The sequence below is a fragment of the Podarcis filfolensis genome (assembly GCF_964270895.1).
Source record: "Podarcis filfolensis genome assembly, chromosome: 8".
Lineage (NCBI taxonomy): Eukaryota > Metazoa > Chordata > Lepidosauria > Squamata > Lacertidae > Podarcis > Podarcis filfolensis.
In genome coordinates this window covers 18,484,209-18,510,841 of record NC_139611.1, presented here as the reverse complement: position 1 = coordinate 18,510,841, position 26,633 = coordinate 18,484,209, and the positions used below count along the sequence as shown (strand labels likewise).

At 43.4% G+C, this 26,633-nt stretch overlaps 1 protein-coding gene across 3 annotated transcripts in view; it reads right to left on the bottom strand.

Moving 5' to 3' along the window:
• LOC310769404 (tyrosine-protein phosphatase non-receptor type 11-like) overlaps window positions 1-26,633 on the bottom strand; it is a 67,450-nt gene that overhangs the window by 29,726 nt on the left and 11,091 nt on the right. For 2 of the 3 annotated variants that reach the window (XR_014551632.1, XM_083628725.1), the window contains exon 2: window positions 139-261. Coding sequence is in view for 2 of the 3 variants with exons in the window: in XM_083628725.1 (XP_083484851.1) it covers window positions 139-261 (123 nt within the window). In the remaining variant the exon portion in view is untranslated. Of the gene's footprint in view, window positions 1-138; window positions 262-18,618; window positions 18,773-26,633 lie in introns of those variants that run through there. The other variant, XM_083628726.1, reaches the window with a different exon arrangement.

The following is a 26,633-nucleotide window of genomic DNA, read 5'->3' as shown; positions in this document are numbered from 1 at the left end:
GATGGGGGTGGAGACTCTCCTTCAGAGTCGTTAGGATTTGTTCCACTCAGAATTTGTTCCACTGAGAACATGGCACCATGCTATTGGTTCCAAGCTGGCCCATCCACCCCAAAGTTGTTCTTTTTGAACATTTCATACCTGACAGATAAGGTGAAGTCTCCCGGATTGCTTTTACTAGGCCGGGCTAAAAAACTCCCATGGACTCCTCGGGTTAACAGCAACTTCTCCGCTTCAATGCCATTAATGTTTGGGTGAAACCACCTTGAGGTTGGGGGGGAGACAAAAGCAGAAGAGAACCACAGCATTAATAAAAAGATGACACAGAGCATTCTTCCAAAGATAGGGGATGGATACACACTTAAGAACAGTCCTGCTGGATCAGCTCAAAGGCCCACCTAGCCCAGGATCCTGTTCTTACAGTTGCCAGCCAACAACAGCAACTGTCCCTTCTTGCAATTCCCAGGAACTGGTACTGGGCAGTATCCTGCCTCCGATGCTGGCCTACAACATAGCCATTGTGTTAAGTAGCCACCGACAAGCCTTATCCTCCATGAATTTATCAACCCCACTTTTAAAGCCATCCAAGTAGAATAGAAGAAGTTGGACCAGGTCAAAAATTCCTCCTAGTCCAGCATGTCGTTCCCAGTGGCCAGCTAGATAACTATGGAAAGCTGGCAAACAGGACAGCAAATATCCCCACTTGTTGTTTTTTTCATTTAAAAAAATGGGAATGGAAAGTTAGATTCCTTGCATCTGTAACAATCGCACCTGAGCATTCTCAGTAGAAAGCTTTCGGAAGTCCCTCTAGGTTGGTATCTGGGCAGAGACTTAAGAGTCTCCGTGTGCATCGGATGAAACCAGGTCATCGCGGCTCACTGCTATCAAATGTGATGAGCTCACGGGTGGTTCTACGTCCTCTGGGCTTCCCCTAGGCAGATGCAGCCTTAATATAGATCCCACAAATGATTATTTTGCATAGCTCTGCGGCACCTGTGGCCGGCATTGGCTTGGTTCCCCTCCCACGCCCTGCCTCCAAAACCCATTTGCTGATTGTTTTATTTCAGAACACAATAAAATAAGGAGAGCTCTATGTGGTGGGAATGTAAAATTGTTTTAAAAAAACTTCTGGGAAATGATATACAACGAATTGAAAAAAATGTTTAAAATAACATTTGTTAAAGAAAACAACAGAAGCCTTTTTGCTAGGCATTTCTGGTCAAGAACTGCTGAAAGAAAAATGGAAAATGTTTTTGTATGCTACAACAGCGACAAGAATCTTATTAGCTCAAGGGTAGAAGAAAGAAGAAGTACCAACGAAAGAACAATGGCAAGAAAATTTGAGGAACTATGCAGAATTAGCAAAGTTAACAGATAAACTGCATGAAAAGGACAATAGAAACTTTAAAAATGAATGGGCATCTTTCACAGCTTATTTACAAAAATAACATAAAGAATTGGACTCATTGGCAGGTTTTGAATAAACACCCACAATTTTATTTAATTAAAACATGGGGGAAGATAATGTAATGATATTTTGTGTATATTAACATGCAGAAGATAACAATTTTTGTAACAAACCAGAGAGGGAAGATGAGGGAAGTCACCGGAGATGCCATAAGCCTACAAGATGGATCTGAGCGCAACAACTCTCCCCACTTGTGATTCCCAAGAAGTGACGTTCAGAGGAATATTTACTTCGAATGGTGGTAGAACATGGGCCGTCACAGGTAGTATCCATTCATGGCCTTCTCTGTCACAAATTTATTTCAGCCTCTTTTAAAGCCAGCCAACTTGGTGGCTTAACTCTACTTCTTGTGGGAGTGAGTTCCAGAGGAAACTAGGGGAATTGTTATCCATTCCCTTAAGGAAGGGGGGTGGTTTGCAGTCACACAACATCTAGAGCAGGCATAGGCAAACTCGGCCCTCCAGCTGTTTTGGGACTACAACTCCCATCATCCCTAGCTAACAGGGCCAGTGGTCAGGGATGATGGGAGTTGTGGTCCCAAAACATCTGGAGGGCTGAGTTTGCCTATGCCCGATTCACAGCACCCATATAGGATCATTGCTCATGGCAGCTGGGGATGTGGGGAACTGTTGTCTCAAGGGACACAGGTTCCTATGGAGTACAGAGCAGGGCTGATTCCAAGTTTGATGGGCTCCTTCCTACCTCTGTGCTACCTCATGGGCTCACCTGACAGTGGTGGGCAGCGGCAGTACTCTGAATGAGCCACCATTTTAATTTGTCATAATACCTACAGAGCAACACTGTCTCAGGGCAATGCAGGAAATTAAGATGGTGACACTCAGTTGCTGAGTCTGGGTTTAAAAAGGGGTCCAGGGTTGGGGTCAATAACAATGGGTTGGGGTCGAGGATGCTGGGTGTTGACGCCAGGTCAGATATACAGTGTTAAGATTTCTGGAACGGATTCTGTTCGACTTCCCAGGTACGACTGTATAATATAAATGGAAAACTTGGGAATCATGTTTAATGATTTCTGTGCAATCTTACATACATTTTACTTACCAATCAAAACTAAATTATATTCATTTAACCCAAGTATCTTTCGAATTCCCAAGTCAAGCTACAACTTTTCAGCACCCCTCATTTGGGAGTTTGAAAGTTGAAAAATTCGGGGGCCGCCGTGACTTCCGGTTTGGGATCGCAAGCAGCAGGGAGCGTGGAGAAGCCGCTGAGAGCTTTTCCGAGCTTCACGGGGGACTTGGGGGCAACGCAAAGGCACTGCGACCCCCAAAATCTCAAGAGGGGCACTCTTGAGGGACAAGCTATCCAGCAGCGTTGGAGTGGTTCCGAAGTTTTTTCGGGTTTTTCTTTTAAGGACCTGAGAACGACGGGACTGAGAAACGCGAATGGTAAGCTCTGCGGACCCCGTGTAGCGATGCCTCTAGCTCCTACTGAAAAAGCGACAAACCTCCGTAACTTTAAGAACAGAACCCTTAGTGTTTTGGGAGTAATTCTGTGCTAAAAAATTCTGGATTAAACACTAAGTGAGATCTGGATGTAAAAGGATTCAAGTGAGGAACCCGACCTGCTTTTCAGAGTGAAAATGGCGCAGGACGTATAGTCGTAAGAGTGAAGAAAGGAAGTGATTATTTACCCGCTGTAGAGAACGGAAAAGTGAAAGTCCTCAGCAATTTATTCAGCGAGGCAAAGGAAACTAAGTAATATAAAAATAACCGATTAGATCTCTAGAGACTTTGTATCTCTTTGGGGAGGAAGACAATAAAACAAGAGAACGAAATGAACAGAGTGGCTTTAAAGAGACAAACATACTGAAGCCTTAAACGCTAATATTGAACCATAAGGAGGAAGGAGGAGAAAGGAGAAAGGACAATATAAAATAAAGGTTTCAAAATAAAATAATAACCTTCCACTCATTCGCCCTTTTTTGCTTTGAATTTTGAAAAACTGAAAGCCTTATAGTATAGCATGGGCAACTGAGTAAGTAAGAGTGTACATTTCTCTTTCCCCTTCTCTCTTTTAAATTTCAAATTGGGACGTTAACTTCCTCCTCACCCTAAAGAGACTGGAGTTTTGACCTTCCTCCTTTTTTGTGTGTGTTTTTACTTCTCTTCTCTGAGTGGTTTCGAATTATTTATGAACTGAGCTCACAGAGACTTTACTAATCTTCATTTGAATACCTACCTCCTCCTTTTGAATGACCGGATTAAAATTTGAGTATCCATGACTCTTAAAGGTTTTGAAAATTGGGACTTCGGTGGAACTGAAATATATTTGAACTTAAGAGAGGAGGGCATTTAAGACTTTCGGAGGATATATTTATATTTTTTGGACGCACCGGACTTGATTATTGGTTTTTTTTTTTTTTTTTGACCTCTGGATTTTCCTTAATTACAGCCCAACATTGGATTAAGCCAACAAGTGGCGGAAGAGCAAAGAATTTAGAAGCTAAGTAAATATCCTTCCCCCCCCTCTTCTTATTATCTGTGGAAGTTTAACCGTGTGGGACTTATCAAACTGTATACTAGAGAGTGGGCCTACGCCCCATTTAGCTAATTATCCATATTTTCTCTCTCTACGAACTGCTTCGAGATTCTCGGTTTCTCCTTGGCTGCAGAGACCTATTTATCGAGACCGACCTTTAAAAACTGATGCACTCTCATAGTGAAATGTTGGAATTAGACTAAGCTAGCCAAGTGGATGAAGTTTAGTTAGAAGGAAGAAAAGAGAGCATTTACATAAGACAAAATTAGATATAGGTTAAAGTTATATTGCTGCTCTTACTGTTTGTTTGCTGCCTGGCTTGTCTTGTTCTGTTTGGTGGCTCTTCCCCCGCCCCTTTTCTCATTACAAAGGTTTCACAGTAAGACAGATTATTAACAGTCTTTTTATAAGACCCTTATCTACATACAACTAACAACCTCCTAACAAGTTTATTATTGAAATAATTTGGACTTTTGTATTAGTTGTGAGGTTATGTTAGATTCTACTTAAACTGGGAATTTATAGACGGGAAGTTTTCTAACTAGGTCCTCAATCTGGGAAACTAATTGATATCTGGGACTAAGTTGGGATTTATTTAAGCTTATTTTGCAGTATTAACATACTTGTTGGAACCCAAAGTGATTGAAAACCCTAAATGGTAAAAATTTGTAATCTGGGTGTTTAAGAAAGTGCTTTTGGATATAGTGTTTGATAATTAATTGGATTGGGTTTAGATTGTGCGCCCCCTAGGGGAGAGAATAAACACTGCAAGAGTTTTTTAATTAAAAAACTAGAGAAGGAGAAAATGTCGGGGAAAAATGGAAAAAAGATAGGAGGAACATCATCGGAAAGGAGAGCATCCCGACAAGAAGAGATTAAGGACCTAGATATTTTATGGTTAAAAATAAAAGAGGAGTTCAAGCAGAGTGAAATACATATGGAAAAAAAACTAGGAGAGATGCATGAGTTGATAGATAAGAAAATAGAGGGTGCAGTAGGAGAACTGTCAAGTAAAATTAAAGACTTGACAGTCCGGTCAAAAATTTTGGAAGAAACAAATAAAAAAATACAGAAAGAAGTGAAAGAACAAAGAAAGGAGACAGATAGGATAAAGGATGAGATAGGAGAATTAAATAGAAATCAACATCAAGTTCTGGATAATTTAGCGATGATCGAAATGAAACAAAAACAGTTAAATTTGAAATTTAGGGGAGTGGGAGAAGAAATAAACGAAAATATTAAAGAAAAAATGACCAAAGAACTAGCGAAATGGTTAGAATTGAAGGAAGAAGAGGTTGCATACACGGTGGAAAACGCTTTCAGAATTAAAACAAAGACCAAACAGGCAAAATCAAAAAAAGTCGTAGGAGACTGTTTAGTTATCTTTAACTCAATAGAGATGAAAAATTTGATATTGAAAATAAGCTATCAAAAAAAATTAATTATTGATGGCAGACCAATCATCATCTTTAAAGAGATACCAACCAGACTACTGCGCAAAAGGGAAGACTATAAACAGTTGGCAAACGTTCTAAAAAAGAATAGTATACAATATAGATGGGAGTTCCCTGAAGGGATTTCCTTTTTCTATAAAGATAAAAGATTTAGGATTGCCGAGACTCAAGAAGTGAAGAAATTTTTGCGTAGATATGAGAAAGAGCTAGGAAGAGTAGAAGAGAGATATGAAGGAAGAAAGGAGGATCCAGAGGAGAGAAGAAAGAAAAAAGAGATAGGAAAAGATCAAGAAGATAAAGGCAGAGAAGAAGAAGTAGAGGAAGAAGAAAAGGGAGAGGTAGTAGAGGAAGAGGAAGAAGAAGAAGAGGAAGAGAACAGAGAAAACAAAACCACTCGAATTTAAATTATTAGTTACCTGTAAATTGGAAAGTACTCATTATAATGAATTTGAAAGTTTTGTCATGGAATGTGAATGGTTTGAATGAAAAAACCAAAAGGAATAAAATTGTAAATGTGTTGAAAAGAAAGAATTTTGACCTAATCTGCCTACAAGAGACACACGTGATTAAAAAGCATAAACACATCCTGATACACAAAAAGTTGGGAGTTGAGTTCATAAATTGCATAGCCGAAAAGAAAAGAGGGGTAGTGATATATGTGAAAGAAAAATGGGAACCCAAAGTGATTTGTAAAGATGACGAAGGAAGGATTTTGGGAGTACAAATTAACTTCCAGGGTGAAAAACTCAATGTGATAAACATATATGCCCCAAACCTGAATAAACCAGAATTCTTTAAGAAATTGGAACAAATCTTATTGGAGTTAGAATGTAATAAGACGATATTAGTGGGGGATTTCAATGGAGTGCCAAAACCAGAACTAGATAGACAATCAGGAAAGAAAAAAAGTAAACAAGGGAAACTGCCTAGATCCTTCAATAATTTGGAGGAAAACTTAGACTTGATAGACATTTGGAGACACAAACATGCAATAGAAAAGCAATTCACCTTCTTTTCAGAGTCACACAAGAGCTGGGGTAGAATCGATCAAATCTGGGTCTCAAGGGATCTTACATTAAGAACTATAAAGTGCGAAATTCAACCTAGAACTCTCTCTGATCATAACTCGGTAACTTTAGAAATAAAAGGCAAATCACAGGGCGGGTTCAGATGGAGAATGAATGAATACCTATTGGAGAACGAAGAGGTGGTAGAAAAAGCTAAAACCACCTTAAAGGACTATTTCAGCTTGAATCTCAATAAAGAAACAAGTATGGACATAGTTTGGGACGCCAGTAAAGCGGTCTTAAGAGGGTTTTTTATACAGCAAAACAGTTACAGGAGGAAAGTAAGAGAACAAAAGAAGGAGGAAATTCTTAACCAGCTAAGAGAATGTGAGAAAAAATTGACAACAAACCCGAAGGATGAACAAAATATGCAAATAATAAAAATGTTACAATCTCAGTACTCAATGCTAACAAGTCAAGAAATTGAATGGAAAATCAAATCAATGAAACAAAAATACTTTGAGTCAGCTAACAAAACGGGTAAATTACTAGCTTGGCAATTACGAAGAAGGCAAAAACAAAACGTAATAAACAAGATAAAAATAGAGGAGCAATTGATAGAAGATCCAAAAGAAATAAAGGAAAATTTCCTCAAATTCTACGAGAAGTTGTACAAAAAAGAAGAAGAAAAAATAACCCGTATAGAAAAATATTTAGAAGACTACAGCGGGAAGACCATAACAGAGGAAGAAAGAATTCAATTAAATAATCCCATAAAAGCAGAAGAGATTCAAGATGCGATAAGGAAGATGAAACCAGGGAAGGCTCCGGGACCGGACGGATTGTCAACCAAATATTATAAAGTATTGGGAAACCAATTAACGCCAGTGCTGCGTGACATCATGAACAACATATTAAGAGGAGGAAGAGCACCAGAGACATGGAAAGAGGCTCACATTACGATGATCCCTAAACCAGACACGGATAAACTGAACGTTAAAAACTATAGACCCATATCACTTTTAAATAATGATTATAAAATTTTTGCGGAGGTGATGGCAAGCAGACTTAAAAAATGTCTAGTAAATCTAATACATAAGGATCAGGCAGGATTCCTTCCAAATAGGTTACTCAAGGAAAATGTAAGACACACCATAAATATTATTGAATACCTGGAATGTAAGAATGAAATACCCGCGGCGCTGATTTTTATCGATGCCGAAAAGGCATTCGATAATGTCTCATGGCAGTTCCTGTTGAAGAGCATGGAGAAAGCAGGGGTGGAGGGCGAGTTTATGGAAGGAATAAAAGCAATATATTCGAAACAATCTGCAAAATTGATTATAAATAATAACCTAACAAACTCATTTAAAATTGAAAAAGGAACAAGACAGGGATGCCCTCTATCCCCGCTTCTATTTATTATGGTACTAGAGGTAATTACAAATAAAATAAGAGCAACACCAGAGATCCGAGGGATTAAAGTAGGAACAAAAGAATATAAACTAAAAGCATATGCGGATGATTTGATGTTATCCCTGGAAAATCCGCAAAAAAGTGTTGGTAAGGCCTTGGAGCTGTTGGAAGAATTTGGTAAGGTATCTGGTTTCAAATTAAATAAATTAAAGACAAAGATGATGATCAAAAATTTGGGAAAGGAGGAAAGTGAAAAATTGGAGATACAAAATGGAATTAAGGTGTCAAAAAAAATAAAGTATCTGGGAATTTGGTTAACTACAAAAAACATAAATTTGATTCAAGATAATTATCTTACAACATGGAAGGAGATTAAAAAAGACCTAGATACGTGGAATAGAGTGAAGCTTTCGTGGACGGGAAGGATGGCAGCAATAAAAATGAATTTACTTCCAAGAATGTTATTCCTGTTTCAAAATATCCCAGTGATCAGAGGCTCTAAAATGTTTATGGATTGGCAAAAAACTCTTTCGAAATTTATATGGCAAGGGAAAAGGCCGAGAATTAGATTTAAACTTCTTACAGATCGGAAAGAGAGAGGGGGATTCTCGGTACCTAATCTGAAATTATATTTCGAGGCCGCCTGCCTTTGTTGGATCAAAGATTGGATTAATCTGGAAAATACAGATTTATTAGACCTAGAGGGGTTCGACAATAGGTACGGCTGGCATGCCTATTTATGGCAAAACAAAGAAAAGGTACACAAAGGGTTTTCAAGTCATATTATTAGAGGGGCTCTATATGAAGTGTGGGAGAGAAATAAAAAACTCCTAGAATGGAAAACACCTTGGTGGTTATCACCAACTGATATTTTAATAATTAAAAAAGTAAATATGGAAGGAGTTAGGCTGACCTATGAAGACCTACTGATAAGATCAGAAAGTGGATGGAAGATGAGAACATATGAGGAGCTGAAAGATAAGTTAACAAGCTGGTTACAATTCCATCAAATAAATGCAGCATGGATAGAAGATAAAAAAGTAGGGATGAACGAGAAGAAATCCAAATTTCAGATAGAAATAATTGAAGGTAAATCCAAATTATTATCTAAAATGTATAACATTTTATTAGAATGGGACACCAAAGATGAGGAAATAAAAGAGGTTATGACAAGATGGGCAATGGATCTGGGATATAATATAGAATATGATAAGTGGCTGAAATTATGGACTAATGGAATGAAATTCTCGGCATGTGTCACACTTAGGGAAAATTTAGAAAAGATGATGTATAGGTGGTACATCACACCGGCAAAGTTAGCGAAAATGTATAAAACAGGAAATAAGAACTGCTGGAAGTGTAAAATCAAAGAAGGTAATTTTTTCCATATGTGGTGGACATGCGACGAAATGAAGAAATATTGGGAACTTATCTATAATGAGTTAAAAAAAATATTTAAATATACATTTCCCAAAAGACCAGAGGCCTTCTTACTAGGTATAATTGGGGACGAAATCAGAAAAGAAGATAAGACATTATTCCAGTATGCCACAGCTGCCGCTAGAATATTAATCGCCCAAAATTGGAAAAACCCAAATACCCCAGCAATTAGAGATTGGCAAACAAAATTATTCGAATTTGTTGAACTAGCAAAAATGACACAAAAAATTAGAAACCAAAAAAATACAAAGTTCATTAACGATTGGAATAAATTTATGATATATATTGAAGGGAATTATAGAAACCTAAAAACTATAGCAGGTTCGATATAGATCCTATGATGTGTAAATCAGTAATAATTATTAGCTGCAGGAGAATGAAATTATTTATACTAAGAAGCCTGAAATCGGGAGGGATGGAGGTCAATAGGCGTGTAGGGGACTGATTTAAGCATTTGAAGATATGAAGATCTAAGTGTGAAGATAAAGAACTGTAATGGAATCTGATGTTATTCTTATGTTATGACTGGACATCTATTTACTTATTTTCTGTTTTTTTTCTTTGTATAATTGTTGATTTGGTTTTTCTTTTGGTTATTTAAACGAAACTCAATAAAAAGAAATTAAAAAAAAAAAAAAAAAGAGAATCGGGGCCGCCGCCGGTACCCGGCTGTAAGAAAACCTGGTTTAAAACGGGGGAGGAGACGTAAGCAGGATGTGTAGGAGCAGTCGGTCGTCTAAAAAAAAAAAAAAGAAAGTTGAAAAATTCAACACACCCTAATGTGCAAGGGTCAGTGAGAGATTCCCTCTTGCCATACACAGATATCCATCAAAGCCAGGTAATTTCATTTTCTGCTGTAGCACTTTGGAACTCCCTGTCTATTGGCGTCAGGAAAGAACCCCCATCTATTCTTTATAGGAATCTCCCTGAAACATTTTTTGTTTAGGCCAACAGCATATCCAGAAAAACAGGTTGCCTCCAATGCTAGTCTTAAGTAGAGTACACCAATGGAAATGAATGAACTTACGTCCATCAATTTCAGTTGGTCTATTCTGAAAACAACCAGCCCTGGATATAACTGACAGAATGCAAACCTGCCTTCCAATCTGCTTACAGTTTATTTTAATTCTCTTTTAAGCATTCTTAAAATACCTCCTTCTAACACTTGCATTTTTATTTCATAAACCACTTAGCAGGGGTCAGCAAACTTTTTCAGCAGGGGGCCGGTCCACTGTCCCTCAGACCTTGTGGGGGGCCGGACTATATTTTGAGGGGGGAAATGAATGAATTCCTATGCCCCACAAGTAACCCAGAGATGCATTTTAAATAAAAGCTCACATTCTACTCAGGTAAAAACAGGCTGATTCCCAGACCGTCCGCGGGCCGGATTGAGAAGGCAATTCGGCCGGATCTGCCCCCCGGGCCTTAGTTTGCCAACCATTACTTACAGCTTTGATTACAAGCAACCACTGTATAAAGGCTTTGAAATAAATAAATCTGCAGTGCCACTTCCATCCTAATGGACCAGTTTACCTGACACACAACTTCATCTACAGAGCAGTGGTTAGAGTGTAGCACTAGTACCTCGGAGACCAGAGTTCAAATCCCCACTCGGCCATGAAGTGAACTGGGAGTGGCCAGCCTAATCTACCTCACAGGGTTGTTGTGAGGATAAAATGGAGAGCAGAAGAACTATGAATACCGCCTTGAACTCCGTGAAGGAAAAGGTGGGGATATCAATGCAACCCATCAACAAAGAATCCATTGACCAGCCCGCTATCACTCCATTGCAGCCGAAAAACTAGAAAAGGCATCTGACCATCACACAGCGAATGACTCACTTCTCAGCGACGGGAAGATCACCAGGAAGGAAGAGGGAGCCAGCTTAAAATAGCACCAGGCAACCAGTTTTAATGCCATTAGCTCTGAAATAAGGTTGTCAAAAAGGGTCAAGACTCTCCTCCGCTTAATGTCCTGGCTTGCAACAGAGTGAGTGATTACTTTAATAAGAGAAAATAAAAGCAAAGAAAGGTTTTTAAAAAAGAAAAATGTTGCACGGCCCTTTTGATGGAGCCGAAAGGAAGGAGGTTAAGGGGATTGGAAGGTTCTTAGGGTGGTAAACAACTCCAAATTGTATATGTTTTAAGCGGATGCTACAAAAATGGTCCAAATATTTATAGAACCTGCCTCTCCCAAAACACTTGGAGGAAGCTTCCGGCAATCAAACAAAATGTAAGTCGATATAATTAGTGCAGAGTCATTTCGGTGACCGTAAAGAGCTGCCTGCTGGTTGCTGGATCAGGCCAAAGGCCCACCTAGTCCAGCATCCTATTTTCGCAGAAGCCAACCAGGGACCTATATGGGAAGCCCACAAACAGCAACTTGCCTCACAGGGAATGCAAGTGGCGATTTTGGCACTTTTCCAGATGTAATGTCTTCCACAGAGATGCTGCTTTGGGGGCAGAGACCCATTGGAGAGGAGGGCCCTCATCCCCCCAACATACACCCTTCTCCATACTTTGCATACTTGGGAACCCATTGCCACAACATGTGCAGACTGTTAGGATATAGTTCCGTTCCACCTTAGAAGGAGCAGGCATGACTGTTGTGTATCACATGCCTGTTTACTTCCAGCACAGGTCTGCTGGGAACTTCCGTTTGTATATTGCTTTTGTATTGCTGTTTGCTGGAGACGAAGGGAAGCAGACATGTTTTTCCTTTGTTCCTGAACTATGCTGAATAAACACCTGTAAATAACGCTTACACATGTCTCTGTCCGCCACTTCTGTTGTGAGAAGTTATTCACTCTGCTGATAAGAGTGTGCCGAGTCTCTAAACGTATATGAGGCTCGTGTCATTGATTGACACGGAGATTGCTCGGCTGCCGGCCGGTGGCTGGAGCCAGCTGGGGGCCTGCCAAATGCCCCCGTCTCCCCTGCAGTATCCCAACAACAGGGTTATGGGCCCAGATCCACAGCGCTTACAGGAGAGGAAGACTGCTGATAGCTGCTGCGAGACACCGGCAGAGACAGAGGTATGTGAAGCTGATCGTCCTGGCCGAGGCTAGAAGGCTTTTGAAGTCCATGCCAAGAAGCGATTAGGCCGAGGAGAGAGGCAGGCCTCGTAATTTTCGAGCACCGAATTTAGGCCACTTCCTGTTTTCAAGTGGGGAGGTGGGGCTCAATCGCATACAAGTAAATGTATGTTGTGCAATGAGAGCAGATCAAACACACCTACCCCCTTTCCCATTTTATTTTCTCAAATGGATTTTTTGCAGTAAAATGCACAGGGGTACCTGCCCCCCCCGAATTCATGCCAGAAAGCCCAGTTCTAAATTTCAGCCAAGATCTCTGAAGCCACGCCATACATTTAAAGCCCTGTGATATCATTTTGAGCAGTCATTAGTTCCCTCCCCCAAAGGATTCTGGGAGCTGCAGTTTGCCCAGGATGTTGAGAGTTTTGAGGAGACCCTTATTCCTCCTCAGTGGAATTCCCAGAGTGGTTTAACGGCCAATCACTCTTCCCAGGGGATTCTGGGAATTGTATTCTGTGGGGGGGAATAGGGGCTTCCTAAAATCCATCACCATCCTTAACAAACCACAGGTCCCAGAATCCCACAACTGTTTTAAAGTAGTATCATGATGCTTTACATGAGTGGCGTGAACAGGGCCTGATACGATCGGCAGCAGTGGCTCAATGCCCTGCTCTGTAGCCAGGATCCTCTCCAGAAGAGGCAGCTTTCGGCAAGGCAAAACCTTCAAGGCTGTACTTATACGCACATTAAGAATTGCCCCTCTAAACATTGTTTTCCCACAGCTGAAAGAACCAGATAATGAGGTTTAATGAGACTTAAGGGTGAGACAGAGTGGCTGAACATCACGGATTAATGTTCTAGCACACCAGGAAGAAAAGGCCATAAGGAAGACGGAGTGCAAGGCAGCACCATTAGCTGGTATCAAAGAGATGCAGCCAATCAAGAGCAGCTATGAGGACTCTGAAATGAGATTAAAGGGCTGAATGTGGTCAGATAAAGGAAGTGGTTGACCACATAGCCCAGTTCACTGCTTCCAAGAGTGGTCAGCCAGGTGTTTCTGGATGCTCCCAAGCAGGGGATTTATAGCTGGGTTTGGGGACCTTTTTCCAGCCTGAGGGCCACATTTCCTTCTCGGCAATATTCCAAGGGCCACATGTCAGCGGTAGGTGGGACCAGCAGCAAACATGGGCAGAGTATAGGACTCAGCAGCTATGCACAATATGCAATTTACATGGATCAGCATAACTTCAGTCTTATCCATAGCTGCCTAGGAGTAAGCTCCATTGGACTCTGCAATATGTTTCCTGCTGGCTGCCTAGGTTCAACTTGCAGAACTCATCTGAGCTTTCACAAAAGCTCCTCTGCCAGCTGAAACCCAACCTTTCAGAGAGAAAGGCAGACAGTCATGCGAAGAAGTGCTGCTGTCTATACTGGCTAGCATGAAGCAGGGACCCCATCAAAAGAAAGGAAAGAAGTACCCAGCCTCTGCTTGATTCTTTGCCAAATTCCTCAACTTCACCCATCCTAAATCTGCCGCAAGCAAACTTGGAAGCCTCATTGTTGCCTCATTCATTTCCCAGATGCTCTTTGTCCTTGCTCTTGCTTTGAAAGAAACAAGAAGGCCTGAAGGTAAACTCTAGTGCAAACTCTTTCCATTACTTCCTTAGACAAACGGCTCAGATCTACAGTTCTGCAAGTTGCTCTTTCAGGATATGTTTTGCTCAAAATGTTTGTGACCAGGGTACCTATTTCAGCCAGAATGCAAAGCAATCTCGTGTGCTTGGGGTAGACTTGCAGCTGTCCTTCGTCCCAAATCAAACTGACTCACTCTCATGCCAATTTCTCCTTCTTGTTTTTTGTTTGTTTTTTTTAAAAAAAGCTTACATAGTTCTAAAGGCCAAGTTCTTTCCTCGGCCATTCAGATTGTTTAGAAGAGGCATTATCATTCTCTCGCCTCCACATTTTCCGTATGGTTTATCGGCAAACATAAAAGCTAGGTGGTCCTTGCAAATGGAACTGTACGCATGAGCCCCCTTGTTTTGACATTTCTGGAGGAAGGGAAACCATTTCTAAGAAATCATAATCATAATAATGTTTCTGCTCTAATTCCGAGCCCCTCCAGAGTTAACTGGGAATGGAGGGGAGTGAAATTAGAAGGAAAGCGGGGGCGGAACAGTGGAGAGACAGGAAACTTCCCCACAAGTTTTGAACTTCAGAAGGTGGCTACATGCAGAACAGGCTGCTGTGCAATCCTGGTCATAGAATCGTGAAGTTGGAAGGCACCTCAATGGGTTATCTAGTCCAACCCCTTGCAATGCAGGAATCTCAACTGAAACCACACATTTAGAGCACAGAGCAACAGGGGTATTAAAGGTAAAGGTAAAGGGACCCCTGACCATTAGGTCCACTTGCGGACGACTCTGGGGTTGCGGCGCTCATCTCGCTTTATTGGCCGAGGGAGCCGGCGTACAGCTTCCAGGTCATGTGGCCAGCATGACTAAGCCACTTCTGGCGAGCCAGAGCAATGCACGGAAATGCCGTTTACCTTCCCGCCGGAGCGGTACCTATTTATCTACTTGCACTTTGACGTGCTTTTGAACTGCTAGGTTGGCAGGAGCAGGGAACGAGCAACGGGAGCTCACCCTGTCACGGGGATTCGAACCACAGACCTTCTGATCGGCAAGCCCTGGGCTCTGTGGTTTAGTATTATCTACTCATAAATCAGAGTGCCAAAGCAAAATGCATGCTGGGAAATAGCGTGGCACACTTGATTGGTCTGGATTAGGCCCAGTGGGGAATCTAGCTGCACAAGCGGAATGTGCTAGGTTCAGTCCCCCACGGCATTTCCCAGTCCCCAAGGGCTGGTAAAAACAGTTTGCCCAAAATCTTGCAAAGCCCAGCCAGCACCAGCAATACTGAGCTAGAAGGAACAATGACCTGACTCAGCAACTTCCTGCGTTCTGCACCCGGTGCCCTATAACTCCCATCAGTCCCAGCCAGCGTGCCAGGGGTGGGAAGCGCCTGGCTAGCAGAGGCTGATCTAGAGAGCAGGGAACACAGAATCTTCAGAACCTTAAATCCCATGTGTCAAAACTATTTTAGCCTTAACTAAACATGCCACTGGATCTCATGGGTGTGGCTTTGTTTGCTGCTAATGAGAAAGGCCTAACAGTATGATGGGATGGGATTTCAACTCAAAGTTAAAATCCCTATGTGGCCCTCTCCAAATGTTGCTGGGCACCAGCCACATGGCTAAGAGAGAGGGATGATGGGAGTTGTAGTCCAGATACATGTGGAGGGGCCAAAGGTTCCCCACGCCCAACGGTGCTGGGTTAGGTGGACCTAATGGTCTGACTCAGTACAAAACAGTTTCCTTTGTTCCCATGTCTTAAGGGAAAGGTCGTTGCTCAGTGCTAGAGCACCTGCCTGGCATGTTAGAAGGTCGCGGGGTCAACCTCCAACATTTGCAGCTGAAAGGGTCAAGCTAACATGGAATTGGAAAAAAATGTGACTTCTCTGCCTGTGACTCTAGGGAGATTTTGCGAGCCAGAGAGGAAAATACTAGGCTCAATGGCCAAGTACGTCGTCTAACCTGCTTTAGCTTGAAGCTGCCTCTGTGATAGATGATTTGATGGGGAGGCAGGGAGACCTAATTTTCAGGCCTCAAAAAACAAGTCATGTTTGAGGCTGGAAGAACATCTGTCAGGGATTCTTTAGCTTTGATTGCCAGGGGTTGGACTAGATGGCCTTTGGGCATCCCGGCCAACTCCATAATCCTGATTCCAAGACTTTTGGGATGCACTTTTACTCTGAGTAGGCCCACTGAAATGAATAGGCCTAAGTTGAGTCCTGTCCACCCATTGCATTGGTTCCACTCGTGAGTTGGCTACAACCCATTGTTTGCTCATTCCTAACACACACACTTCCCTCCCACCAAACGAGATCCGTTCGGCCGATGCGGACTGTCTGGCTTCCGCCCTGAAGGAAAGCGTCTCCATCGTCCTGGGATGTGACACTGCAGCCAGTGACAGACACTACAGCGTGTAAATCTGTCATTGAGGTTTCCCTGACGGGATGCTAAATTTAGAACTCCTACCAAAACGGGGGGGGGGGGGGGGAGAGAAAAAGCCACCTCTGTTATGAGTGCCTTGTGCCAGGAATTTGGCCTTTTACAGTGTTTTTCCTACCTTTGTATAGCGGTAAACCCTGCAAGAGAGTTCTTTTCCTCTCCCTAAAAATGACAGGGGGAGAGCGGAATAAGGGAGAAATCCTGCATATTAAGTACAAAATTATATTAATTATTCTCTAAGCATGGAACCTGGTGTAGCACAGACAGAACCACTCAAGAAGGAGGTATCGGCAGGAGCGAAGGGTTTTGCAGAAGTGCAGCAAGTCTTGAGAAAATAACACACACACACACACACCCCCCAAAAAAGTACACAGCTCTGAGCATGCTCAGTAGCATACAATGCTGGCTGGTCTTGCATGGGCGGAATGGATAATGGGGAAGAGGGATGGAACGGAGTACCTTGAAAAAAGGGCCTGGCTGGCTCACACCACGATCAGAAACGGGGGAGCAGAGACCTCACAGCTGCTGCTTACTCCCATTATTCTATAAAAGCATACGCGCCGGGTGCGAAATAATACACGGAGGAGCACTGAAAAGAGATAAAAGTTGGCAGCGTACACTGATTTGCCCTTCAGAGAGGGCTTGGGGTGCCCAGGATGACACACATGTTTTTCAGTCGAGTTGCAGGTGATTAATTTTGCGGGGTAGAGGAGAACAGACACGTATACTGAAAGGGAAGGAGTGGGTGGAGAGGATGAAGGAAACCAAGTCTTTTCTTATCAGCACGAGTCCAGCTGCCGCTAAAATGACTTTTTTTTCTTTTTTGAGAGAGAGAGAGAGCAAGACAGGATCTACCCAGTCAAACATTTCCTTCCAACACAGCTGGGGGGGGGGCAGGCAGAAGGAGAAGGGTGTTCATGTTAAGAGCGGGGTAGAAATGAACACGGCTCAGTGGTTAAGAGCATCCGCTTGGTGTGCAGAGGGTCCCAGGCTCCATTCCTGATGGCGTCTCCAGGTACAGCTAGGAGGGACACCTGCCTGAAACCGCAGAGACCTGCTGCCTGTCAGTAGACAATGCTGAGTTAAGGGGACCAAAGGGACTGACTCTGTTGTAAAGGCACCTTCCAATATTCCTGTGTCTGGGGATAAAGGTCGTTGCAGAGCATCTGTGACTTGGTTAGGACATCTGACTCCGAAAACCCAGACAGAGAAGACCCAGTTTGCAACACCTCCCCACTTAAGCAGAATCGGCACATGCTTTTTAGTGAGAATAACTGAGCATGCACAGAGTAGTTTTGCTTTGTGCCACAGGTGCAGAACAGAATTCTTTTCCCGATATGCTGAGCGGAAGTTGTTGTTTTCTCAAGTGCCCATAAGGCCCAAACAAGAGCCCTGCCACAGGATCAGGCCAAAGATGCTTATAAATCCAGCGTCCAGTGGCCAACCAGAAGCCCCAAGAGGAAGCCCAAAAGAAGGACCTGAGCTCAAGAGCAATTCTCCCTACTTGTGATGCCCAGGACTGCAATTCAGAGGCACCCTGCCTCTTACAGCAGACCCTCCAAGTGTCCCTATTTTCCAGGGACAGCCCTGGATTTGCAGAAGCCATCCTAGTTTCTGATTGGATCCTGGAATGTCTCACTTTTCCTTAGGACGTCCCTATACTCATCAGAGAAATGTTGGAGGGTATGGAGTTATCTGAAGGCAGTCCTGTATTAATGTTTAATGTTTTATATATGTTGGAAACCACCCAGAGTGGCTGGGGCAATAAACAGTATAAAGCTGGGGTATTATTATTATTATTATTATTATTATTATTATTATTATTATTGAATAGGATGCCCCTATAGTCATTGAATAAATTTTGGAGGGTACATGGCTGCAGAGGCGGAACCCAGTCTTACATCCTCCACAAATTTCTCTAATCCTCTTTTTAAGTCATCCAAGATGGAGGCTGTCACTCCCTCTTAAGGCGGCAAATTTCACAGTTTACCATATTATTCCATGTATAAGACCAGGTTTTCCCCCTAAAAAATAATGTCCAAAATTGGGGGATAGATCTCCTCCCATTTTCTTAAATTGGAGTCCCCAAAAATAGGGGGCATCTTATACATGGGGGCACCTTACAGATGGAAAAATACGGTAACTAGAATCACCTCACACATCAGCTTCTGCAGCCTTGACAAAAACGAGAACCATTCCTCCAGAAGACACTGGTCCGAAAAGGCACATCTTACCTCATGAAGCAAAATTTAAGAGGTGGGAAATAAAATCTGGTTAAAGATATTCTCCAGGGCTATGACAGGACGCCACTCCGTGCGAATGCCTGAAGCAGTGAAGCCCCTCAGAACAGCCTTTCCCCCTCAATCCAGCAGTGAACAGACTCGGTTGAGTCGGAACCAGGTGGGTTTGTGACATCAGAGTTGTGTTGCAGAATGAAAGGCAGAAAGGGTTCTTTGAACACCCTTCAGGGCAAAATGACCTCCATCGAGTAACAGAGAGCCAGGCTTAGGACCTGAGAGACCTGCTCAGCCATGACGCTTGCCAGGCGTGACCTTGGGCTGGTCACAGTCTCTCAAGCTAACCTACATCACTGGTTCGTTGTGAGGAGGAACGTGTTGTGGGGGAGAACCACCTTGACTTCCTAAGTTAGAGCCATTAATTTCAACAAGTCTGCTCCTAGCCAAACTTTGGACTCAGCTACATTAGTCAAAAAACAGTGTTTGGAATACGTTATGCAACACCAGATGGTGCTAGAGAGCAAAATATGGGGGGGGGGGGCAGGCATATGATCACATGATGTGGTGAACACACACCATTTGAATGGCGATGCCCATCAACTTTTTTGGGGGGTGGCGGCCCCCTCAAATATTTTGTTGGGGGTACAAAGACCCTTCAGCCCCTAGGAGTTGGCTCCTATGCTGGGTAGTGAGTACATTTTTCAAACAGAGGTTTCCCCGCCCCCTAAAATAAAATAAATAAAATAAACAAATTGAAAACAACCACCACCAAACGTTACAGGCTTAGTAACGAAGACACGTTTAAAAACCTCAATAGTTACTTTACACTGACGAGGCAGTTAGGAACAAGGAAGTGACAACTATTGCTATCCCCTATACACACACACACACACACACACACACACACACACACACACACACACCATTGCTCAGGTTTATCACAAGCCTCCCAGGGTTTTTAGATAAGACACCCTGTACCAGCCAATTCCAGATCAAGGTCTATTTTTGTAGCCAGGGCATGATGACCAGTCAGAAATATAGATTGTGACAAGGCTAATTTCCATCCTTGAAGATATAACAGGGCGTTTATTTTTTAAATGGAACTTTTAGATACAAAAAGGCTCAGAAGGGAAAAAGAGAATGCACCCGCCCACTCAGTTTCTTATATTAAGATCCTAATAAGTAAACTGGTTTGCTTGCTTAGGAAAGGACGATGTCAATACAGAACACCTCCTAGGACTTCTAAGCAGCAAGATTGCTACTGATGGTTATTTGGGGTATCGTTTGGGGGGGGTCAGGGTACCTTAGCCCAGGAGATGGATCAATCCACTAGTTTATTTCTGCATTAGGTGTACTCTGCTGCCCAGAATGGTATTTCATTTCATTTCATTTATTTTATTGGCCAATTCCCTTTCATATTTTTTTCTTTACTGCTAATGCTTCAAGCGGGGATATCCACCATGGAGTTTTAGGTTCGAGCAAATCATTGTATTTTGCCCAAACCATATAGAGAGATTGCTTTATAATGTGATTTAGAAAGTCTTTATAGATCTTGACTTTATCGTAACCTAAGTAGGCTTGCCAGCCATAACGGTTGTCATGTCCTTCTAGGTTCTGAAGGCCTGTACAGTATTTTGTAATATACACCATTCCCTGACCCAGGAGAGACAGGCCGCCTCGTAATATTTTATTGCAGTTATATCTCTCCGCCCCCCGCCCCAACGCCCCAAGGAGCTCAAGAGGGGAGCCATGGTTCTCCCCGCTCCTCATTTAATCTCCACAACAACCCTGCGAGGCAGGTTAGGCTGAGAGGCAGCAATTGGCCCAAAGTCACACCCCCAGTGAGCTTCATAGCTTAGAGGAGGATTTGAATCCTGGTCTCACCCAGGTCCTAGTCTGACACTCTAACCACTACACCAGACAGCCTCACCTGCTGAATAACTCTGGAGATCATTTTGGCAGAGTGTTGCTTCAGCTTTATTTATACACTTTGCTTTCTTTTGCCTTTTGGCGAAGACCAAGTGCAAACGCGTGCTCATTCACTCATAAAATACGCCTACGTCCAAACCTGCTGACTTCTCGTTTTGGGAAAGATGCAATGAATTTGTGGGTTGCCCTTTACCCCTAGACGATCCAGTGGGAATCTTATTAAATCACTAGGAGGACGGTCCCTTGCCCACAGCTGAGAGTTATTGCTGTTTTGCTCACTAACCGTAACAAAACACCAGCCTGGCTAATTAAGGGAGATGCTAATGACTTTGCTTCTGAGGCTCAAATGTTAAGCTGAAGGCAGAGACATTTTCTCTCCTTTTCAGCGAGAAGTTTATGCGCCCAAGCCTAGTGGGTTTCGCTAAGCGCAAGTCAGAGGTTATTATTATGAGCATTTGGTTCCAGTTTTTTTTATATAAAAAAAACCACCTCTGGCAGGCAGCCCAGACACAAACGTTTCTAATAAACGTGTTGTGGTTTTTTGATCACTGACAAAATTAGGTTAATGACACCTTTCAATGCCTCTCTATAATAACTTCTTTTTTAAAAAGAAAACACCAGTTTTCACTCATGCATTCCCATTGTTGATATTTTCCAGCCATTCTCACCAAATAATCATGCCACCCTATTTTTTGCATTTGGGAAATGCCATATATATATATATATATATATATATATATATATATATATATATCCTGGCGTTCATGCAGAAGCTATCTAACAGAGTCCACTACTTAGCTGATGCCCTGCTCCCTATTGCCCACAGGTTCATATTATTTGAATCGGGGGTCATTTAGCAGCGATTCCCGCATTGCAGAGGCTTGGACTAGATGACTCTTGAGGTCCCTTCAAATTATGCAAATTATACAGTTCAGTGAGACTCAGCAGTGGGAGATTCAGAAAGATGTGAATGCCAAGAGAAAAGAACCAGCTCCCAACATAGGAAGCTGCCTTAGACCAAGTCAGGGCACACCGACGGGCAGCAGCTCTCCAGGGTTCCAGACTGAGACCTTTCGCAGCCTTACCTGGAGATGCTGAGAGTTGAACCTGGAGCCTTCTGCACGCAAGGCAGATGTTCTACTACTGAGTCATGACTCTTCCCCCAAACACAGCAACATCAGCAGCAGCTGCATCGTGCAGAGTCAAACCATTAGAACACCTAGCTTAGTGTTGCGTACACAGCCTGGCAGCAACTTTCCAAGCTCCATGCCCAGCCAACATTTCTCAGGAGAGATCTTTCTACTACAAAACCTTTCAGAGAATATTCTGCAATATGCAACCCCCTCACCAGCTCCTATTTTGTCACCTGCAAACAGGATAGAGAGTTTGCAGGGAGCCATTTTGCCTGGGAGCTAAATAAATCAAGACACGTTACAAAAAGCCTATCAACACTCAGCCGCCCTATGCCTGGGCACGGGTGGGAAGGGAAGGCCGTAGCTCAGCGGCAGACCATCTGCTTCGTATGCAGAAGGTCCCAGGTTCAATCCCCGGCCTCTCCAAGCAGGGCTGGGGCACATTGCTATCTCAAAACCCTGGAGAGCAGCTGCCAGTCAGGGTAGACAATACTAAGCTAAATGGGCCAACCCTTGATAGGAAGCAGCTTACTACCCGAGTAGGAAAGTGTCAAAGTGGTAGCTCAGAAGCACCTGGGAAAACCCAGGTTCAAGCCCCTACACATTCACCTCAAACCCCAGAGAGCTGCTGCCAGCCAGTGTAGACAATATGGAGCTAAAGGGAGCAACCGTCTGACTCAGTCTAAAGCAGGTTCCTTCCTATGTCCCTTTATTTGTTCCTATCAACAAGCTTGAAAGACAGAAGGGTTTTGTTCAGGCTAACAGTGTGGGGTTTTTTTCCCATTCAAATTGGCGACTGCCCAGCTCCCAAGACAGGAGGGATCAGAGGATCACCCTTGTTCCTCCCTGAGGCTTAGCATCCTGCACAGAGGGATCAAGCCTGCCTCCGGGGATGACTGCTTTCCCTTGTTTAGCCTCTGTTTACCAAGGCTACTAAGGGGAACCAGAGCTGGTGAAAGGAGCGAGGGAGAATCTTCCTTTATATTTAGCTCCCCTGCTGCTGGATATAGCAACCCTGGGTTTATTTAAGAGCAGACTTTCCTATATTAAGAGTATCAGAGATTAGCAGGTCACCCCCTGCAATGTCCCGGCTGGGATTAAATGCCCGTGACTGTGTTCAGGCAACTCAGCAAACACACTTCACAAACGCCCCGTCCTTTTAACCCAACTTCGCTCCCTTGCCTGAAGACAGGCAGAAGGAACTCTAAACAGCAGCCACCAGCCAGCAAAGGTCAGCATAGAATTGCAGAGACCCAAAGGATGATCTAGTCCCCTGCAACGCATCAAAGCCCTCTCAAGCAACCCAAGCGTCTGGAGCACAGCTGAATGGTTTTTATTTAACTTATTTTAACGCTCTGTGCATTTTGTAGGGGTTACATCAGCCCCAACCAGGATGGCCAATTTATTTATGTGTAAAAAATATATGTGCATTCATAAAACAAACCCAGACCAGTTCACAAGAGTCGTATGCAAAACCGCACCATAAAAACCAGGTAGGTGTATTTAAAAAGTGGAGATTATTTTGAATAAACATATACAAATTTATTGATTGATAACATGGTAGATAGAAAATGTAAGGATTTGCATAATTTTATAAGATGCAGAGAATAATATGTGTTGAGAAATCAGAGGGAGGAGCTGAGGGAAGTCTCGAGGGGAGGGGAGGGAGGGTTTGAGGGGGGAAGGGGGAAAATAATGAATATGATATGTTTTGATAAGTTGTTATGTTGTAATTGCTAATAAAAATATTTTTAAAAATAAAAATAAAAATAAAAAGTGGAGATTAACTGTTACGGAAAGGTGCACTTTTAATCACCTGCATAAGCCTGACAGTGTAGAAAAGTTTTCAGCACGCATTTCAGAGTTGAAACAGAAAGCGCCTGCTGAACATCTGTCAGCAGACTATTCCACAAAATTGGGTGGACGACACTAAATGCTCGGTTTTGCGTTGATGTCAGATGAGCCTCGCCAACTCGTGGGGATGACCAGTGATGCTCCTGTAGGTGCTCTCTCAATGACTGAGCTAGGACCAGGTGGTCCCTAAGGATGCTCTACACTTAAGTTGCTTAAGGCTTTCTCAGTTAATTCAAGGGTCTCGAACCTGGTAGATGGGGTAGCCAATGCAGATGCTTTAACAATGTATTGAGTCAGATGCCTGCCCCCGCCAGCAGTCCGGGAGCTGCATCCTGCACCAGCCACAGCTTCCAAACCAAGGCCAAGGGCAGCCCCACAGAGAGTGCATTGCAGCAATCCAGCCTCGAGGTCACCAGAGCATGGACCATAGTGGTCAGGCTTTCCCAGACCCTTCAAGTGTCCTTATTTTCCAGGGAAAGTCTCGGATTTACAGAAGCGGTCCCGGTTTCTGATTTGATCCTGGAATGTCCCACTTTTCCTTAGGACATCCCTATTTTCATCGGAGAAATGTTGGAGGGTATGGAGTTATGTGACAACCCCCCGCCCCGAATCAACGAGATAAGTACAGTGGTACCTCAGGTTAAGAACTTAATTCATTCTGGAGGCCCGTTCTTAACCTGAAACTGTTCTTAACCTGAAGCACCACTTTAGCTAATGGGGCCTCCCGCTGTTGCTGCCGCACAATTTCTGTTCTCATCCTGAAACAAAGTTCTTAACCCGAGGTACTATTTCTGGGTTAGCGGAGTCTGTAACCTGAAGCATCTGTAACCTGAAGTGTCTGTAACCCGAGGTACCACTGTAACTCTACAACCTTTAGAAGACATCTGAAGGCAGCCCGGTATAGGCAAGTTTTAAAATGTTTAATATTTTATTATGTTTTTATGTATGTTGGAAGCCGCACAGTATTGAATAGGACATCCCTATTTTCATTGGAGAAATGTTGGAGGCTATGCTATCCCTGCCCAGGAACGACCCTAGCTGGAGAACCAGATGAAGCTGGTAAAAGGAACAGAGGATGCTTTGGTCTCTAGTGACACTTTCCAGGAATAACCCCAAACTAGTCACTCATCAGAGTGGTGTGGAGTGACATCTGGAAGGCCCCAGGTTCTTATATACATTCTTATAACACAGAGAGGATAATGAGACCTGAATTAATATTGCAGGTTGTAGTCAATGCCAGCCCTACTCACTGTAGACCCACTGAAGTGAACAGACATGACTAACTTAGGTCCATTCATTTCAATGGGTCTCTGCCAAGTGTTACCTTAGCTGAGCAGATACAGCCCTGCACTTGGAATGGGGACTCTGCAGAAACCAGAACTGGCTACCTTTTGCAGAGACTGCAAGAATAGCTCCCCCCCCCCACAAACAAAAAACCCCAACAACAACTCAAAAAGCATTCCTACCGCAAGACATACAAGATCCCTGTTTGCTAACTATAGGTGGGCTGTAGGAACTTCATGACTCAAATTCTAGAACAGCTGCAGTGGTCGTTGTATACAGACATGTTCTCCGGGTAAGAGAGTCCTGCCCAAAGCACAAAGGGGAGCAGAGGTTATCAGCAGACATGGGAGAACTCAATGTTTGCAAAAGTACAAAATGTGGTTTTTTGGGCAAGGGGGACACCCAGTTTCGTTGGGCGGGGCAGAATACTTCGGAAAAACAGCCCAATGAGGACTGAGCATGCTCAGTAGCCACACACAGCCAACCAGCCGGTGTGCAGAGAAAGGACGGAAAACCAGGAGGGAAGATGGAATATAATATCTGGGGGAAATTAACTGTGTGCTGCAACCCATTGTCGCATTTCCCGTTCGTTACGGTGGACCTGCAAAACCCTGCACAGATTCACCTGCTTTTAATTAGGACCTTTGGTCCTGCGCTCTGCTCATTGTTCCGCCTGTCAATTGCATGAGCCTTGGGTGCAGAGACGTATGCAACTTTTAAGGCGTGATGGCACTGTAATCAGAATACCAACACCACCTGATCTTGGCTTTTTCAACTTGTTGGTATCATGCCTTGCTATTATACAGCACACAATGCATTGTGAGGTTCTATGCACAAAGAACTCAAGCTTCCAACCGAAGAATGATAAAAGGTTTTTTAAGAAACGTGTACGTTGCTCTAATGGCTTGCTCCACATTCCCTGGATCTTTGGGGAAAAGGCATCTAATTTGTTTTGTAAATAAATAAGAGATTGCTTTAGCAAATCAGCAGGAACTTGGCCTCGCTGCTTCCTCTCTCCCTCCAACCGTTATAGCTGGTAAAATGTAAAGCCATTAAATGCCACTATTTTGCACAAAAGTGGGAGGGGGAGATACACACATCCAGGAAATTCTCCATTTCCGGATTACCAGTCCCGTTTTAAAGCAGCAGAGTTTCCGATCTTCCCTTCAGACCCGAGGGCAGGAAGCCCACAGAGCGAGCGGACAAGCCCAGCTGCCTGATTAAACAACCATCCTAGACACATTTCCTGGACACGAGCCACCGGGGGGGGGGGGAGGCAAGGTGCAGGAGGAAACATGCAGACCAAGCCTCACTTGTGGGTTCAGCCCATCTCCCCGCAAAAGAAAAAGGCAAACCACAGACAGAGCCATAACCCATCACACTTTGCCACCAGCACAACCCCATATATCAGGCTCCCAATTCATAAAATTGGGTCTCTCTAGAGGTCATCTGGTGCAACCCGCTGCAGAAACTCCGCGACTACAAATTTCTTGCTTAAAAACCAGTAATAAAGGAGTGGCCACCACTTTCCTACCAGTAACAAGTAGGGCTGCAGGCACATACACCCAGCCCCCATGCAGGGCCTTATGCAGGGGTTTGGACTGGCCCCAGGCAAACTCAGCTGTAGGCCCTGAATCAATTGGGAGAGGGAGTCCTAATGTTTAATTAGGGTTTTATATGCCTATTAAGCATACAGTCAGGAGTTGGTGGGGAGAGAGAGACCCTTCCTCCTCTCAAACACACTGCAGACAGCAGGACTGATCCTTCCACTCACCAGCTTGGGGGGGGGGCAAAAAGTGCAATCCTGTTAGT